Raw genomic sequence first — 18,820 nt, 5'->3', positions numbered from 1 at the left:
AGAACCAGCACTGAATCCGTGATCAAGTGCACAAGGTCCAGTTATTCCCAGTGCGCTGCTTCTCAGGCATAAAATACAGCAGCAGAGAAAAAGCCCTGAAATCAATACTGTTGCAGCAGACACTGACCAATGCTAAGGGCCTTCCAGCCTCTCAGAAACCACACTGTTCTGCTATCCCACAGCTGTGTAACAAATGTTTGTGTAACAAACCAGCATGTACTGCTATCCACTGCCCCTTTCCTTGAAAGGGATTAACGTGCCCCCACAGGGGGACAGTAACCTGTTAGGGAATCCCTCGCTGCTCCTCATGGGAGTGGTGGTGAAAGGTGAAGGTGACGGCAGCATCCCACGCAGCCTTCAGCACAGAGTCCTGCAGCCCCCGCTTGTCAGCACAGTGCTTCCACTGCGAGAGGTCAGAGGTGCAGTCAGAGCCCTCCGGAGGGGGCCGGACCTGGTGGCCGTTCACGCAGCGACGACACTTGATCCTGGAACAGAGGCAGCGCAAGGTCAGTGCAAGGTTCCTCAGCTTGTTTGGCTTATGGGTTGTTTAAAAATGCAGCCCAGTTACGTCTGGATTGCCTCTCATCTGCAACCCTCCGACTGGATTATCAGACAGCATCAATTACTGCTGTGCTTCATTTAGACTCACAACCGAACTCTGGCATGGGTGAAAGAGATGGAAGCATTTTGGAAAACCTCTGGTTTGGTTTCTAATGGTGCTGCTCCCTGCATTTAGCTGTGTAGAAATGAGCCAGCACGGGCCACAGTTAAGTTCGAGATGTGTTTCCCTTGAAACGTGAGGAATGTTGTATACAGCCAATCCCAAATGAACATCCCCACTACTAACACATCTTTAGCATCGTGTCAAGCACCATGTCAAGCCTCCTGAGCTCAGGAGAGCACGCCCTGCTCCAGACTGCTCCATCCTGGCTCCTGCCACAGCCACTGGGTTGTGCTCAGGCTGTCCAGGAGGTGCCGGGTTGAGCAGCTGCACAAGGGAAAGGAACAGCAGCAGTCCTGCCAGCAAGGCTTGGTGCCACACAGACAAGACACTTACACAGAGCTAAGCCTTGAGTCAGCTTAAAACTAATCCTCTTCACTTCCTGCTTGAATTAAGTCTTATTAACCTTCCCAGTGAAGCATTTTCCTGCACTGTCATCTTTCTGGTAGCTACACCACCACAGGTCTTGGGGGCTGGGGATACAGAAGGAAGGGCAGACAATGGAGCATAGGATTTTTGCCTGCTCAGAGCAGCACTTGGGTTGGCCTCCTGAGCTCTTAGCAGACAGAAAGCGCAGGCAGCAGAATTGGGCAAACCATAAAGAGAAGGAATGGCAAGGAAGGACCAAGCTGGGCTCCACCAACTTGGAACAGTTCTGATCAATCCCTCTTTCTCAGTATTTCACAGCCTCCAAACAAAGGCAGCTAACAAGATAGCTTGCTCACTCATCAAGCAAACGCAGCTCTTCTAACATAAAAGTAGGAAGGCAGCACGGAACTGCTAATCTCCAGGTGGTTAACAGCTTCAGAAACAGACACTTGAGGCTCTCCCTCTCTGAGCTTCTTCCTGCTGCCTGTAGCAGCACTGAATCAGTAGAATAAAGTGAGGAGTTCTTTGCTGACCCCCTGTGTTACCTCTTATACCGCCAGTATACTCACTTGTCATGGGTGTCACTGGTGGTGGTCTCATTCAACGTGAACAGCTCCTTGAGCTCCCCGAGCGAGAAGTGCCTCTCTACATCCTGCTCTTCATCCACCACACAGCTGCTGAGTGCCTTCTTGTGGGTCTGGCGCTGGAATATCTTCTCCTCTATGGTCCCTGTCTACAGAAGAGAAGGTCAGAGTTGAAGCACAGTCGGGATGCTAGGGGAGGAGACGACACCGGGAAGTGTCACAGAGCAAAAGGCAATCAGACATAAGCTGCTGGGACCACTGAGTGCCTTGCCAGACCAGTACGGATGTGAGGCACGCGTTATCATCTGTACTCTGACCGTGTCCCATGTGGTTACTGATCTAACCCAATTCTGCTTCTCTTGTCTTTCTCTGTGGCCACAGGAGTAGGTCCCACTGGGATACGGATGAGGAAGAGGTGGAACTGCCCCTTGTGTCTAGAGCTCACACACTGCACCAGGTGATGTTGATGGGAAGAAAGGGAAAGCGCCTCCTAACAGAGCTGCCAACATATAGAACTTGCACAGCACAAGCCTTGAAGTCATGAAACAACAACCCTGGTGATAACCCAGGCCACTGAGGTCAAGGCAGAAGTTTGCTCCCCAGTTCCTGCCCAGCCTAAAATTCCTGCGAGCAGCTTTCCTTTCTAGCACTTGCCCAGTTCATCACGAACATCCTTGCCAGAGGAGGCTCAGTAGTATGGGAGCTAACAGCAGCACTGTTTGGTAGGATCAGTTGGTAAGCTACAGAACAAGACATGGGAGAGCCATAAAATGACTAGCATTGCTTGGCATCGCCTGCTTGGACTGGAGCACTCTCACAGTCAGATGCTCCAGGGGCCAGATGACAAAAAACAAAAAGCAGCAAGAGCTGGCCCTGGGTCAGAAGAGCATCAGCAGTGTTTGCTGATTCACCCACACACAGATCAATCCCACGCTCTGTCTGGAGGGAGATGACTACTTCTAAAGCAGATGTACATGGAAGTCAGTATGTTACATTTTTAAAGCAAAAAATAAGAGGAAAAACATCTGTTTTGCAAGCAAATGTAATACAGAGGTGTTGAGGGGTTAGGTAAGATTTGCAGACACATTTGGTAGTTCTAAAAGCAGAGGAGCTGCCTGCTTCCAGGTGCAACCAGGTCAGAGAAAAAGTAGAACACCATAAGGAAGAAAAGGGCAAAGAACATCTATTTTGTCAAAGTAAAATAACTATTCATCAAGGAACACAAGTTCACAGAAGAGGTCATCCTGAACAAGATGAAGTGAAGGTGAATGGAGAGGTAAAGGTGAACGAGGGCATAGAGAAGACTTTTCTGAAGAGTAATCACTACTGACACTCCCATACAAGTTGTTCCAGCAGTGGCATTAAATGTTAGTCTGGGCTGGCACCAAGGACCCCACAGGGAGGAGGTGAGAAGATGAACTCACCGAAAGCAGCCGATAGATGTAGCACATCTTCTTCTGGCCGTCCCGCCACACACGAGCCATGGCCTGTTCATCGTTAGCAGGATTCCAGTCTGGGTCAAACATAACCAGCCTGTTCGCCCCAATCAAATTCAAACCGCAGCCGCCTGCTTTGCTGCTTAGCATGAAGATAAACTCAGGGCTCTGGGGAGAAAGGGAGGCTTGGATTAAACAACAGAGGCAGCTACACCGTACTCACAGCTCTAAGAACTGGCAGGAGAGCTGCCCACATCTGGCAGGTTCTACTTACTGAGGGGCTGTTGAATCGCTCCACAATCTTCGCTCTCTTTTTAATGGACATGGTGCCATCCAGCCGGACGTATAAATACCTAGAATATACAATGTTTGCTATCATCTGACAGCTGTGACCTTTAGAGCATCCCACTTAGACAAAAATCTTCCCCAAACTGCCTTCTAACAAGGGCCTAGGCTTTAGAAGCTTTTGCATCAGGCCAGAGCTTTTCTGCTGAGTGACCCCAGTAGCAAGAGCACAAGCCACATTAGTTCCAACTCCAGAACATCTGAGGTACGTGACAGGTCAAAAGTTCCTGCTGACAGAAGCTTTAAAAATAGGCAGTTTCTTTTACAGTGTAGGCTGCATGTACAATTTTGCAGGATTAGACAAATGAAACCCAGAGACAAACCTTCTGCTCCTGCAGAGCTTTTCAAATAGGTCCAATGTCTGAGTGTAGTTAGACACTAAAACCACCTTGTCATTACTGGTGCTTTTTGTAACTGCAAGGATGTAGTCCAAAACCAGCATCTTTCCTGGATAAAAATAAAGAAGAAAGCAAGCTAGAAAAGAAGTTCTAAAATTCCTGACCTTGGAGGGTCACTTGAGAGGACACTACACTCTTCATGGTTGCCTGTTAGGCAGCACATTTGCACTGCTGAGCTCCACAGTACCTGAAAGCTGGGGCTCCACAGATTTGGTGCTGTAGCCAGCAGGGAACAAATCCAAGGCTCCCATAAATCCTTCTTCTTCTTCCACGCACTTATCATAAATAAGGGCAGGGTCTAGAAGACAAACAGAGTTCAGAGTCTGTGGAATGCACAGAGACACAAAAAAACACCAGTGTAAAAAAAAACAAAAAAACAACAAGCCCATTACACCAGTGGAAGAACTCACGATTGCAGAGCTTCTTCAGGGAAGTGATGGAAGAGAGAGATGACACGCTGATCTTGCCCTCCTTCAGCTCCTCCACTGGCTTGGCTTGCTTCAGGAAGTTCTTGTAAAGCTCAGCCTGCAGAGGTGTCAGCCTGAAACAGAGTAAGAGCCCTGCAGTCACCCTGTCCCCAAACCAACACCTCTCCTCCATCTACACAGTGGCTTCATTTTAGCTCTAGCACCCCTTTTTAGCTACAGCCCAGACAGCCTAGAACTGCCTCCGATACTGGTGGTGGATTGCTGCTATCTCTGCCCAGAGCTTAGAAAGCAGCTCACAGATACTCAGCGTAGCCCAGGGCTCTGCTCCACACAGCTGCCCAAAGCAGGCCGGTCACCTTGCAAAACCCCCAGCCGTGGGTTGTCCATCCCTGCTTCAGGAATTGCAAATGGTGTCAATCTTATTCCTAGAGGGTAGCAGTCAGCACAAGCACAGAAGTCACTGCTTTTTGCAGCTTTTTAATCCTTCTTGTTGCTCCCCCACTCAGGGCATAAGCTTTCTGGTACCTGCAGCAGACCACCTGCTCTATCTTCACCGGCAGGTATTTGGAGAGAATGTCCGAAGTCCTTCGGATTAAACACCTGCAAAGAAGAAAACAAAGATCAGATGCTTAAATGACAACAAAATCCTGTTTTATCAGTATTATTCCTCATGAGCTCAACACAAAGCTTTGACATCTTATCTCTAGAAGTCTGTGACAATCCAACGCATGGCAGAAGCTGGACACCCACCACCCACTAAGCGGCTTCATCAGCCCATACTACAGAAGCCAAGACACCCCACTACCTCTGCCAGGCTTCCAGCCTCATGAGATTTGGAGGAATCAAGCATAATCACACCTAACAAAGCCCAGTCCCTTAGCAGAGAAGTTCAGCTCTTCCTCAAACTACCAACAGCATTATCAACTCACATGACACCAGATCAATGGCACGGACAGCAAACAGGGAAAGGATTTAACCATCACACAACAGACAGAGCCCAAAGCAGTCAGCTCCTCCGGTAACTCAGTAGCCATCCTCTGCCAAGGTGGATTCGTTGTCTGGCCCACAACACGAGCTCACAGCATATCCTCTAGGGCTCTGGAAATACCCCATGGAATAGTTCTACCATACTTCAGAAAAGATGGCATGGACTAGAAAAAGTGCTGAACTGAACAACCAGAATTTAAAAAGGGCAGAAACCCAGTTCTGCCAGGAAATATTAAAAATATGATGTTACAAAATCCACAGAAGAAAAGACATCAGGGATATATCACAGCTCTGAAATCTGTCAAAGGTTGTTAAAGAAAGGAATAATCTGGTCTCCAAACCCATAATCAGTAGGATGAAAAGTCACAGGCTTAAACTGCAGTTAGGAAGATTTAGGTTACACATTAAGAGCATTTTCTAACCGCAAAGACAGTGATGCCCTGGAAAAAGTGTCGTGAGCAATTGTGAGGTCTCTGGTGCTGAGTGGAAATTAAGTTATGGGATGCTTTAGGTCTACCACCCTCTGCCTTGGTACAGCAAGATGGATTAGAAGCCTTCTGCAGGGCATTCCAGCCTATGATTCCACGTATCTTTGGATCAGTGCCTCGTCTGTAAATCCAACCAATTCACCTTGCAATTCACGCATTTCGTTTTCCTTGCTTGTATATTATGATTGTTACACAATAAAGGAAAGGACACAGACCTCAACACAGCTAGGCACAAGCATTCCTGAACACACTTTGACATCCCATTTGGATCAGCTAAAGAAAAAATGCACCTCAAGAAAGAATAAGCTCTTCTCCTAGCCTTTTCTTTCTCTCAAGTCTTCTGCAGGCTGACCCGAGTCAAGGCCATGGCTGTCTCTATAGAGAGGCTATACTGTGTGAAATTCAATTTACCATGACTGTGAGCAGCTAGACTGTATTTGTAACGGGTGCAAAAGCTAAGATTAAAAAAAAGAAAAAAATGATGATGATAGTACCGCTAAGAATTCAGAAGAGTATCTAGTAAGAGAACTGCCAGCAGATGTGGACACACTGGTTGTATTCATCAACATAAAACAAACCTGATTTAAGTACATACTAAAAATCAGACAAATAAGAGTGCATTTTGCTTGACAAAGGTGCTACCTAGGGATCAAAAGGTACGTCTCTGATGCTAGTATGCTAATCCCATTAGCCCTACAGAGCAAACAGCTGTGAAAGTACAAGCTGGACTCTTCTGTGACTTGGGCATCACCAGCAAGCTAAGCAACACCGCACATACTGTCTGCTACTCACAGCTGGGTCAGATGGATCTGCAGGCTGACCCCATCTACACTGTGGTTATGTTAATGCAAACAAAAGTCTGCTACCTGACTGTTCAGGCACCAAGAGAAAACCGAAACATAAGAGCCAAATCACGAGTCAGTATCTGAGTACATTTGCTCAGGGGTGACTGCAGCTAACTGTGCCATTTCAGTGTGCTGCTTTTCAGACTAAAGATACATGTCACGTAGATTCTTAGGCAATAAACACTTGCACAATCACTTACTGAATAGACTTAACTGGCAAGGGAATTTGTTACAGCTACAACTTTAATTTGGGAACGTATCCATGCACCAAGGGTTTATGCAAAAGCTCTGCAAAGAGAAGAGGGATGAAGTTCACCTGTTCACGATACTGATCAGCTCTTTAAGCCTCTCTTCTCCTTTTTGTCGCTCAGCATCACTCGCATCTGCATCTCTGCCTTTCAAGATGGGTAATTCAAAATGTCTTTTAAATTCCTGTGCAGTCCCTGCACAAACAGAGATGAAAAGGTGACAACTCCTACCAAATAACCTTTGATCAGTACCCCCACAGCTCCAGTTATCATACCATAAAGCATGTGGCCCAGCAGATAGAACAAACTCTTGCCCCATCAGTGGGATTTGGTTTTTGTTCTATCCAGGGAAGATTCAAACAAGGCAGGCAAATCTGTGCAGCAGCAGATTATTTTCTATTGTAACAACACTGCCCTGCCAAAGCTAATACAAGTTTAGTTAAACCCAAGTCCCATCAGGCACATACTGATTTGCTCACATTCCAGCTACAGTTTTACTCCCAGAGTTTATCCTTGCAAATAACAGCGCAGACATTACGCGTCTGTTTCAAAATTATTTGTCATCAGTTCCTTGTTACTGCTCACAGGCTGAAAGTGGGTAAGTGACCACTGCATGCATATAGCTCTGACAGCACTACTTAGAGTATTAGCCTCATCTCAGACAGAAAGAAGTGCAAGTACAGGGAGACTAGTTTTGCCCAAAGCACAAGTCAAGGGGCAAAATATTTTATTAAAAAATAAAAAATGAAGTACATGGAAATAACACATGCCACAACATATACTGTATCACCATGCTCTAGTCAATTCAAACTCCTATGCCAGATGGGTACAGGGACAGCAGGAGGAAGCTGTCTTCCAGGCCACCTCTGTACTCAATGCAAAGAACATGTCACGTCAAACCCTGCTCTGGACAGAGCCTCCCCCACAAAGGCATCATTCCTGGCCTAGATTGCTACTTTGCTATCGCCTTTGAGTGTTGTGGGGAGTATTGTTACAAGCTGGCTCTTCCAGCTCAGCAACTCCTGCAGTATCTCCAAACACTTATCAGAAACTCCTAGCCTAAGTGGACATGTTGGCTGACCAGTATAGCTACTTAAGATCAGCCATGTAGTACTCAGGGTCACGTATCATCTTACCTTAATCATTAATAATCCCTCTCAAACTGTTTGATTCAAATACTTTAAACTGAAACAGAGCTCTAATCACATACAGCCTCTTGACAAGAGGATCTTGACCTAGACTTTTCTAGACTCAAACTGAAGGAGAATTAAGACTCCAATCTGCAGGTGACTTTTCCTCTCACCAATGTCTTGCTTGCTGCTCTCACCAGTAATCAGGGGAGGCCTTGCCAGCAACCTCCTCCTTCCTCATGTCTCACACGTTTGTATTTCTTACCTAGGATGCCGGAATTAACGAAGTGCACCAGGCTGAAATATTCAAGCAAGTCATTCTGAATGGGGGTGCCTGAGATGAGGACTCGCCGAGGTGTGTTTAAGCTGTTGAGAGCCTGGTATGTTTGGTTTTCAGAGTTCTTCAGTCTGTGGCCCTTTGAAAAAAGACAACACAAATGCAACTGATAAATCTAGTGGTCGTGATGGGAAGCAGCTTAAAGACCCTTATCAGGACTGACATGTCATGATTCTTACAATCTACCTCATAGCTTGTCCCATTCCTGTAACAGAGTAAGTGTTTTACATGTATTCAGCCGTTGTGACACACATCTTTTAAAGGCAAGAGCCTGGTGGGAAACCTGAAGTCACTGTGATGAAACACGGCATTTCCATTACAATATTCCCAGACTAGGGACATCTGAGTCACCCCCAGGTGAAAGCACCTTCCATGACAATGCTGACAGTTGTGAGCTCCGAGAATTGTTTCCCAATCAAAGCCAAGGACACTTCCAGTTACCAGCATCAGGCACTGAACTCTTGGCCTTGCATCATCCAAGGTCAAGATCATCAAGTCATTCACACCATCTATACTCAGAACTCCCAGGCCTCTGCACCCTAATAAAAGGGGTTCTGCATCAACAGGCAGTAATCCAAATATGGGCCCCATTTCCCAATCTAAAAAAGGGGATGAGGCAGAAAACAAATTGCTCTACACCAGTGTTTCACAGCCTGTGTTCCACGGCCTGGAAGAACTGGGAGGTAAAATGAAAAATGACTTTCAGGAAAAAGAAAAAAACAGGATTAAGAAAGAAAACGTCTATAAATACATGAGCAAATTAAAAAAAAAAAAAAACACACACACATAGAAGTGGAACAAATCTTTTTCTCTTGCTTTGATTTGAAGTCTGCTTCATTTTCCACAAACTGTTACAGTGACACTCTGTATGTACACACTTGGAACTGCTGAGGCCTCTGATTCCCAAAGGAATGACAAACAAAGCCCCTGCAAAACCCTACGAGACAGCTAGGAAAAGCAGTTCTATTAGCATCTAAGTGTTTTGATGTAGGACAAAGCCTACGTGGAGAGATGCTTGTTACAGGAGCCAGGTTACTTCAGAGACAAGTATTTATTGGGAACACAGGGAAGATGCAGAGCCAAGGACCTGCATTCCCAGCAACCCAGCTGCTGGCCTGCCCCAGGGGCACGGGGAGGTGGAGGCAGTCACAGAGTCAGTGCCTAAAAGGCAGATGCAAGTTGTCTGAGTCCTGAGGACACTCTACATTCCTCACAGCAGTTCCGGCACATACAGAACCAAACCACCGGGTGGCACCACTTTGTAACAAATCTCTAACAGGCCACAGAGAGAAGAGAGCTGGCTGAGGGCCCCAGCTTTATCGTCTCAGGGAGGCAGAGGGCATTTGCTTTTCTTCAGAATCTCTTTGCCCCTCACTAACTGTAACCATAAATATGTAATGATAGAGGAAAGAACTCCATTTCAGCCATATGAAAACACAGCTTGAGAACTCAGGCTTGGCAAAGCTGGAGCCAGCAGCCAGCAAGCAGGGAGTCAGGCGAGGTCTGCTTGTTCTTGAACAAGCAGCACCTAAGGTACCTCCCACATCTCCTCCCTCTGCTGCAAGCAGTAGGCTCCACAGAGGGGAAAAGAGTCCTGCCATGGGGGAACCCTTCAAACTCCCCCACAAGCACAGAAACAAGCCTTCTGAGCTTGTGACTCCAAAGAGCAGGGCACTCCTACACCCCTTTGCCAAGGGAACCTTGGGAAACAGGACTGCTGGTTAACTGGCTCTCCTCAGGTCCTGACCCTAATTCCATGAGCTGTCCGTTGTCCCCTGGAGAAGCACAACAGCACCTTATTACCCCGTCCTCAGCAGGATTCAAGCCTGGACAAAGAGCCTTAGAATATAGAGATTTGGAATGTTACAGCTAGAGCAGCAAAGCGGCCTAGCAGTCAGGGAGTAGGGAAAAGGGTGAATAAAACCTGGGTTCAACAACTGACTTGATGCACGGCCCTCAATCTGAGCAAAAGGGACCATGACAGATACCTTCCTCCACATCACAACTTGAGACTGCCAGACAAGGGTCTGAGAGCAGCCAATATGACACACAAAAGCATGCTGAAACCATTTACCTCAGGAGTCTCCAGCCAAACTTCTTGCTCAAAATATAGCCAAGTTAAAAATTAGTGGGTAGAACATGAGGCTCAATCACCTCCCACCTTTTGAGAAGCAAGATTTGTCCCAGTCTCAAGAAAACATCAGGAATGTGTTCTCCTTAGAAACTCCCCCATACCTCATCACATATGACCAGCCCAACACTGCCCTTCTGTAGGGCCTCAGCATGAAGTCGAAAGGTCTCATAGGAGATGATCAGGATGGGTGAAGGCACTCGCACACCACGCTGGTTCATAAAGCCAACTGTGAATGGAAAGGGGAAAAAGGAGAAAGGATTAAAACAGAAAAAGGGTCCAAACTCTGCAGCCAAAATCAATCCTTTTGCACTAAAAAACGAGGAAAACCTTTGCATTTGTTTCAATGCTGCCGGACCCTGACAAAGAGCTGGTTCCTCTGTAGTCACCCTTTCCCCCCACATATAGCAAGGACACTTCCCCCATAACTGCTCCCATTTCCAACCCCTTCCCACCTCTGTCCTGTCCTAGATCCTGTCTGGAGCAAAGATAACACACAGGAACTGCCCTGTCTTAATCACACGGCTGGACTTGGGTTATTGCAAAAGAGCAAGCATTATCAAACAGGCAGTGACCCTATCTAAACATGGTACAAGGAAATTTTCATCAGTCTCCAGAGCTCTAATGACAGCTCACAGCTGCTGTAGGCTTCTTCCAACACAAGATTTTGACCTAAGCCAGCCAACCGCACCATTTGTAAACATTTCTGTACCTAGTTTGTGGTCGATCTCTTCTTTGGAGCCTCCATCAATGGCCAGTGGCTGGATCCTTCCCCCCAGCCATTTCTCTACTTCATTGTACCAGTTTCTGACCAGGCTGGAGGGAGACACCACCATGGCTTTCTCAATTTCAGGCTTGCAGTCTGGACTCTGCCGGAGAAGCGTCCACATGAGAGTGATGCACTGCAGGGTTTTGCCCAGCCCCATCTCGTCTGCCATGATACAGCCATGACTCCCGGGGATCCGCCGGCTCGTCACGCACTCCCAGAGGAATTTCACTCCCTGCCATGAAATTGTTCTGTTAGAGCAGGACAGGGACAGCCACAGAATGACAACTTCATTACAGCTTTATTACTGCATTGCACAGGACTGATATTACAGCAAACAACGTATCCGTGTAGCACATCCCAGGGGATGTACAGCACTCTAATGAGACAGAGGGAAATCACCCAAGACACAGCTAAAATTCAGCCCCACCTGGTCTGAGGAAACGTTACTGCTGCTGACAATTCGTAACATGCACACAATTTCAGTACGTTTTTACTGTGTAGTTATAACTAGCTCCCTTACTTGAATTCCCCAACATTTCTACCCTTGGCCAGGCTAGTTAGGCCCAGGCCATCAGCTAACCTGCATCAATGAATGCAAATATGTGTTAAGCATCTTAACAGCACCCAATGGAGCGCCCAGTCTTGTTTCTACTCCCTGATTAACTCTCAGAATACCCTCAGCAACCCTCAAGCCTTCTGCCTAGAAGCACGGAACCACTATGACTCACCTTGGGACTCAAAGTCCAAAGCAGATTTAGCTTCAGAGAAGGAACAGAGCTGAGGTTATAGCTCATGTCACGTGGTAGAAGAGCTCAGCCCGTTTGCTAGGCTTTGACACATAACCAGGACAGATAAAAGGGGAAAAAAAAAAAAAAAAAGACTCTGCAAAGTGTTCTATCATGTGATGATAGAGAATTAAAGAAAACCTGGGGCATTGTACTGGCAATGAGCAAGCTCCCTGCGCTGTCAACTAAGCAGGGAGTGACAGACAACTTCAACACACCGACAAATTCACGCCTGTACTTTCCACTGTTCGGGACCAGAAGACAGACCACTTGCAAGTCATTTTCTTCCTTTCTCAGGCTCTTAAGAGCATTGAAGCTTATTAAGTAATTGTTCAACTGGTTCAAATATACTGCTGACCAAAAAAATGGAAAAAATTGGCTGGGGAACCAGTTTGGTAACCTCCCAGCAACAAGGCAAATTACATGACAAGGAGCAAAGCTGTACCACAGGCTGGGAGCATCAGCTGAAAAAGCAGCACAGGAATCTCAGCAGGCAACGACTGATCAGTCGGACTAGAACAGAGTCTGCTTTTTGAGCAGCTGTCAAAAAACAGACAATGCGCTTAGGACACCAACGTAACTATCAGTACCTGACAAAAAAGCCAGCAGGCAGGATCTTACCCAAAACAGAGTGCCTCCAGCTATATAGCCAAAGGCCAGCATTATGATGGGTCATGGGTTCAGCACCAACTCTGAGATAAAAGAACAACCCAGGAGCAGCCTACAGCGCTCTCAGAGCCATCTGAAGATCTCCCATGCAGGGAGACAACAGGCTTGACCTGCTTAGCCTGAAGATCAGCAATAACAGCTTCCACCAGTGCTGCCTATAGGCTTAAAGGATATTATACTGCATCTGTGATGAATCTCAAACTCTGCAGATATCTACGCTAGATATTTGGGGATTAGCTTTAGCTTCAATATTGTGATGTTCCACATTTTATGGTATAAGATATTTTTAAGCGCTCTCCACCTGTAAATTCCAAGTCTCCCTAGGTCACTGATGGCTCACAAGCACAAAGGACACACAGGACTGTTGTAACACTCCCAGCACAGCCTCTTGCATAATGCAGGACACAATATTTACACCATACAGGCCTCTAAGATGATGGTTAAAACAAGCATTTCACTTTGTTTTTGTAACAGACTAAAGTCTGTTGTCCCACGCTGCTAGTTTGTGAGGGCTGTGCAGACCTCACAGTTGGTGAGCAACAATTACAGCAGAGGGACTACAGCTTTCGGAAATGCACCAAGTCCTCCAGCCATACTCTCATGTCCTGGTAGAAAACTTACTTCTCTCTGATGAGGCCGTAAAACACGGCTGAGGACAGGATCCACCACAACATGGACAGGTACTTTGTCCCTGCAGGAGAGAGTCAAGAAAGATGACAGTATGATTACTTCACTTGGCACAGCATGTGTTTAGGTTTTGTTTTTTCTTTAAGTCTCACTGCTATTCTGAGGACTCCTCAGTGGCATAAAGGAAACAACTACCAAAGAAAGTGAAAAAAGGATGAATTCAGTTTTGAGAACAGAGTTGCACAGGCCTCATCTACTATCTAAAGTGTCCATGCCCTAGAACAAGGGCAGAACATTATTCAGAAAGGCATTTAAAAGTCATTATTTTTTTCCTTGTCTCAATAAGAATACTGTAATTGCATTACTGGAGAGACCTAATCAGGGAACACCCCCTTCTGTCTACAAATATCCCAGCTGACAGCCTTTTAAAAGTTACAATGGCACAGAAGGAACTATGGCAGAATAAAAACCATTAGGCAGCCTAACATCTGACTGTCAGCCATCTCCCTTTTGCTGTCTCCATACACTGATGTTTCCTGAGCCACAAGATTTTCTAAACAGCTTCTACATGTGTGCACCTGCATTCCCTGCAACAGGTTTTAATTTTTGATGAGTGGGAGATCAAACAGGCTGTGGAAGAAGGGAAACAATCTGGCATGGGTGTATGCCTTCCTTTGACTGTTGCCATACCTGAAGCAACTCAGAGGGAGAATACTTGGAACCCAGCTTGCCTCGATGTCCAGATCCCAGCTCAGACATAAACAGGAAGAAACCACACAAACCTACATGTGCAAAGAGGTCAGAGCTGAAGCATTTGCACCAGGTGATGACTCACTTGTCTATTTTCAGCTGTTCGTGGGCACTCAGCGGTGGGGGCTCATATAGAACCAGAGCTCCTTCCTCAAAGGGGTCATGGAGAGGACTCCTCAGCCCTGCCCGTTTGATGCCCAGCGCCCGCAGGCCCGTTGGCCCTGAAAGCAAACAAAGGCACAACTCAAAGAACAACTTCTTCCAGAAGAAAGCAGAGCCTCAAAGAAGTGTCTGATTAAGCTTGGAAACGGTGGATTAACTGGGTGCAGTGCTAAAGTGGAGAAGACAACTGTTGCAGACTGCAAATCCACGAGGGCACTTGTTTGGCAGCACTCTGCCTGCACACAGCAGGTAGCTCTGCAAAGATGCAGAGGCGAAGATGGAGCAGTGGCACTGCCCACACTGGGTGCAGCAGATGCCAGCTATGCTGGCATACAATAGGACAAAGTAACTTGCAAGGTGACTGACACTGTCACACCAGATCAGAGCCACAAACAGGCACAATGCTTCCCTCTGGGCACCACAGATGCTCCTAGTACTTAAAGGTGGCTGTTTCTCTTTTTTGAAAGACAAGCAGGATTCAAGCTTCAGCAGCTCAAAAAATACGTTTCCATGTACATTGTATGTACTGGGACAGAGCCTCTTTTTGTATCCTCTAATCCAAGCTCAGCAAGAGCTTTATCTTTTGCACAATGTCAAGAAGAAACTTAGACATTAAGAAGTTCTACAGTGTTACAGTTAGAACCATACTGCTGTTACGTAAGCAAGGATATTATTTTACTCTCCGCTGAGCAATAGCAGATGTTTGGCATTGTAGCCAATCTCTCAGAAAAGTTAAAAAAAAAAAAAATAAAAAAAAATAGGAGGAGTCCATTTTCCTAGTGTTATATTTTGATTGTAGTTTTGGAATTGAGATTAACATAGAAAGAACTCAGACAAATCACTTCTCCTGTCGAAATTCAGCTCAAAGACATCTGAGACAATTATGCTCCCAGGATTGATTTTGCTTGGGAAAGAATCAAGCGGAATCAATTCCCCTACTGCTTGCAAAATGGGAGCGTATCACAAGTTGAGACAACGATGCCTCCACATCAAGAAAGAGTAAAGGAAGCAATCTCCACTCCCAGTTAAGAGAGGAAGCCAACAGTCACAGAAATCAGCTTTTACAGTTATAGGTCCACTACAGTCTCCTGATAATTCTGCTTTTCCTACAAGCTAAGAACTATGTCAAACAAACTCTTCCAGGGCCGCTCATTTAATAAGCAGCCTGGCTGAACATGCCTCCAGACATATTTTATAACTAACGTGTGAGTGAAACTGACTGACCCATCTTTCAAAATTTCAGCTGGATAGCGAAGGGAAAGAAGGGGTCAAGAAAAGCTCCTTTTGTTTCTGAGATCTTCCGATCCCTGATTCAAAACCAGCTGAGGCTTTCAAGTTCAAAACTACCCTTGCTTTGAAGATCACCTTGAGACTCAGCACACCAAGCAAAGTTGAAAGAACTCTCTTTTTCACCCTGGCCTTCTGTCTGTTTGTACCATCAGGGTATTATTTAGGTGATAAATTTCCATGGATTAGAATTCATCTTGCTTTTGTATTTGCAGTGTGGCATACAACCTCCTGGCACTACATCAAATACATAACCATAAGAATACAAAATCCAGTTCTGAAATGCAGGATTATCCAAACTAAACACAAGTAAGAAATACGAAGACTTTGTTAATACTGGTGTATTTTTCTTTTGGAGTTAACTCAGAATTTTTGGAACACATGCATCATTCCAAACGAAAAAGAAACACCCACACAGTAATCCCCACAGACATATTTGACAGGCCAGAGCATTACCTATTTTACTGGAGTCAGAGAACACAGACAATCCTTATACCTCCTCATCTTACCTTTATAATTTGGAATGGGGATTCTGAAGGGTTTGGATAAAATGCTGCGGATAAAAGCCTCCTAAGAATTCAAAAAGAAAACATGCTTCAGAAGTTTGAAATCACAGATTGGTCAAGACAGCATGCCCAAAATGTTTTTTGAGAACTCAGTTTTGCCAAGTGTTGAGAGTCCCTCTACTCAATCTTCTCAAGCTCCAACCCCAACTATTTTCAAAAATATCCAAAAGGAAGAAAGTAACAGAACAGCACAACTTCTCCACCAGCACCTCCACTTCTCAAAGCTATTTTCCTTTGGGTTTTCCAACACATGAAACTGACTTTCTTGACTCCGTCTTCTTAAATCGACTGTCAGTACTCACTTCTTCAAATCCTCCCTAACCTCAGTAATGCAGTCAGGCAATTCACACCTGCAAAGGGGCTGCGTTCCATCAGTGGAAGCCCAGAGAGCATAGAGCAAGCAGACAGCACCTGAGACGTGCGCATGGAAAGCCAGCCACGTATCTCAGCACAGTCCTTCACCAAGGCCCTACAGAACTCTTATTCAAGTTTTCCAGTGTAGTAAGTACCCCCACCACATCTTCAGCATGACATGACTGGAACAAGCAGAGGTCCCTCCTAAAAGCCATGCAGGGCTTCTGTAACACCTCTGAGTGTTCCATATAAGTGGGATTATATGGGTCCATGGAAGCCCCTGTGCTCCCCGTACACAACCTGGGCCAGCAGCACACCCACTCACATGCTGACTGCTATCCATGCAGCGGGGCCCGTTGGTCAACTGAGCCAGGGGCTTACGGAAGGGCGACCTGTAGCATTCCCTGCTCTCCGTCTCACCGCCAGCCTTCCTTCTCTTCTGAGCCTGAAAAAAACAAAAACAAGACAAAACTTGAGGGCCGTCTGGCAAGACAGATGTGCCACTGTCACGCTCGGTGAGCGCCCAACCACACAGAAACCCCACAGCTGGCTGAGCTGACCCCATCGCCACCGCTCACCTCAGCTGCCAACGGACAGCACCAGGGTCACCAGACCCTACAGACAAGGCTGTGACCCCCTCCTCATCACAAAACAGGCTCCAGACCCCACAAAAGCCCCCCCCAGACCCCACAAAAGGCAACTTTGCCCATACCAAGCCCCACCCCACAGCCCCCCGAGGCTCCCCCACGACCAGCAGGCGCCCCCCCGACTGAAACCCGCCCCAAATCCGCCCGGCTCCGCCACCTTTCCCTCACACAGCGGGGGGAAGGCGACCCCTGAGGGGAAGGGTTGGGGGGGGGGGTCGCCCCTCACTCACCGCCGGCGGGGCCGGCTGCCAGCCTTCCTCCTCCTCCTCATCCTCGCCGCCCGCCTTCCTCTTGGCCAGCTGGCTGGGGGCCAGGCTCCTGCGCTGCAAGAGAGGGGCAGGGGGTGAAGCGTGAGGGGGGCGCCGGGGCTGTGGTGGCCGCGTTCCCCCTCCTCCATCCCCCCCCCCCCCCCACTCACCATCGCCTCACGGAGAGGGGGGAAGGGGGGGGGGGGCGCGGAGCGTTGGGCGCGCGCCGTCCCCGAGGCGGGAAAAGCGCGGGCGCGCTGTGGCACCGCCCCCGCCCCCGGCAGGGCGCTAGGCGCGGCCGAGCGAGCGCCGAGCGGCATCGAGCGGCTCGGTGTGCTATGGGGGGGGGGGGGCTGCTGACAGACTGACAGACAGACAGACAGACTGACTGACAGACAGACTGGCCAAGGAGGGCTGGGGAGGGGCGGCTGCCCTCCCTTTATAACCCTGTTGAGAAATAAAGTGCCGATTCCGCGCCGTTTCGTCTCTTAGTTGTCCTTCTGGCCACGCAGGAGAGCCCAGGCTCTGTGAAATGAGCCGAATTTTGTTGTTGTTTTGAAGCATAAGAGCAAAAAGCCAAATTTGCTCTGTAATTCAGTTAGTCAGCTGTAGACAGGGCCACCACCACCCTGTGCAGGAAATCCCACCTGGAGCAAAACATGGCCTTCAGGGCAGTCTAACAAATAAACATTTAAACAGGTAACACACCCTCAGCATAGCTCTTAGAAGAAATTTGTCTTTCCTTCCTCCTCCTAAGATGAAAAGGAAAAGAGGGGAGAAGGATGATTTCCCATTTATTGATTGTTTCACTGGTAAACTTGAGAAATAAATACAAAAACTTTGGTCACGGTTGCACAGCTGACCTTAAATATCAAGAAACACAAGAAGCCCCTTTGGTAGTATCCCCACTTCACATTACCTAATAAACTGAATAGAAAAATAGTAAATATCTATGTGAATACATTTATTCACCCTTAAGGCATGGACCATAAAGCAAAGCAGATATAAAACAAAGCTAAATTCTTGCAGCTCCAGGACATCTGAGGTGGAGGAGGGCAAGGACTGCCTGCAGCCATTTACACCAGCTGAAGATCTGGTACCTTGATTTAAAAGAAAGAAAAAAAAAAGTTCAAAACCATTTGTCAGTATTTATTCCAGAAGTGCTTTCAGAGCTCAGTGACAAATGTTAGATGTTGCAATTATTGTTTCGCTGGGCAGAGAGTGGTTCTATAGGAAGGTAATGGCTATTTTTCCTGGCATGAATAATATTCACATTAATCGCCTTCCTCACTGTGGCTAAGGGAGCAATTCTGCCTTGTGCTTTTTGCCTGCTATGGGAACAGACACATCTTCTGGCCTAGGCAGTATGGATCAATAATAAGAGGAAGGGGAGGCAAAACGCTCTTGCCTGCTTGGTGTAGAGAACTGCTCCAGCAGCAAAAAAGGTCTCAGCCATCCTACATCCAGCACTGAACAGCTGAGTCCTATGATGGCTTTTCTTTGCTAACC

General features: G+C 47.0%; 1 protein-coding gene across 3 annotated transcripts; it reads right to left on the bottom strand.

The window, feature by feature from the left end:
* Window positions 1-130: 130 nt before the first annotated feature.
* RAD54L (RAD54 like) lies at window positions 131-17,655 on the bottom strand. Of its 3 annotated transcripts, none has more exons than XM_084528029.1 (18): window positions 17,482-17,655; window positions 17,294-17,386; window positions 16,742-16,861; window positions 16,006-16,066; window positions 14,133-14,268; window positions 13,292-13,361; window positions 11,160-11,448; window positions 10,552-10,676; window positions 8,245-8,395; window positions 6,918-7,044; window positions 4,807-4,881; window positions 4,264-4,394; window positions 4,041-4,151; window positions 3,779-3,902; window positions 3,385-3,463; window positions 3,099-3,278; window positions 1,660-1,823; window positions 131-485 (listed from the first exon to the last, which is right to left on the bottom strand). In XM_084528029.1, the coding sequence occupies exons 1-18, from the start codon at window positions 17,629-17,631 to the stop codon at window positions 284-286; spliced, it is 2,388 nt and encodes a 795-aa protein (XP_084384155.1). In that variant the 5' UTR covers window positions 17,632-17,655; the 3' UTR covers window positions 131-283. The 3 variants fall into 3 exon arrangements, with proteins under 3 accessions (XP_084384155.1, XP_084384156.1, XP_084384157.1); XM_084528030.1 differs by having other exon boundaries at window positions 17,294-17,381; window positions 17,482-17,505; XM_084528031.1 differs by lacking the exons at window positions 14,133-14,268; window positions 16,006-16,066; window positions 16,742-16,861; window positions 17,294-17,386; window positions 17,482-17,655 and adding an exon at window positions 13,988-14,045.
* Between the last annotated feature and the right edge of the window lie 1,165 nt (window positions 17,656-18,820).

The sequence above is a fragment of the Aythya ferina genome (genome assembly GCF_964211825.1).
Source record: "Aythya ferina genome assembly, chromosome: 8".
In the NCBI taxonomy this organism is placed as follows: Eukaryota; Metazoa; Chordata; class Aves; order Anseriformes; family Anatidae; genus Aythya; species Aythya ferina.
Note: the sequence above shows the minus strand (reverse complement) of the source record. Positions and strands in the feature narration are given on the sequence as shown.

Coding starts and splice junctions, on each gene's coding strand:
- RAD54L (XM_084528029.1), bottom strand. CDS start 17,631: ATGCCGCTCGGCGCTCGCTCGGCCGCGCCTAGCGCCCTGCCGGGGGCG. Junction 7,045..8,244: donor CGTTAATTCCGGCATCCTAG/GTAAGAAATACA, acceptor CTGTTTGTGCAG/GGACTGCACAGGAATTTAAA. Junction 3,464..3,778: donor AAGCTCTGCAGGAGCAGAAG/GTTTGTCTCTGG, acceptor TGTATATTCTAG/GTATTTATACGTCCGGCTGG.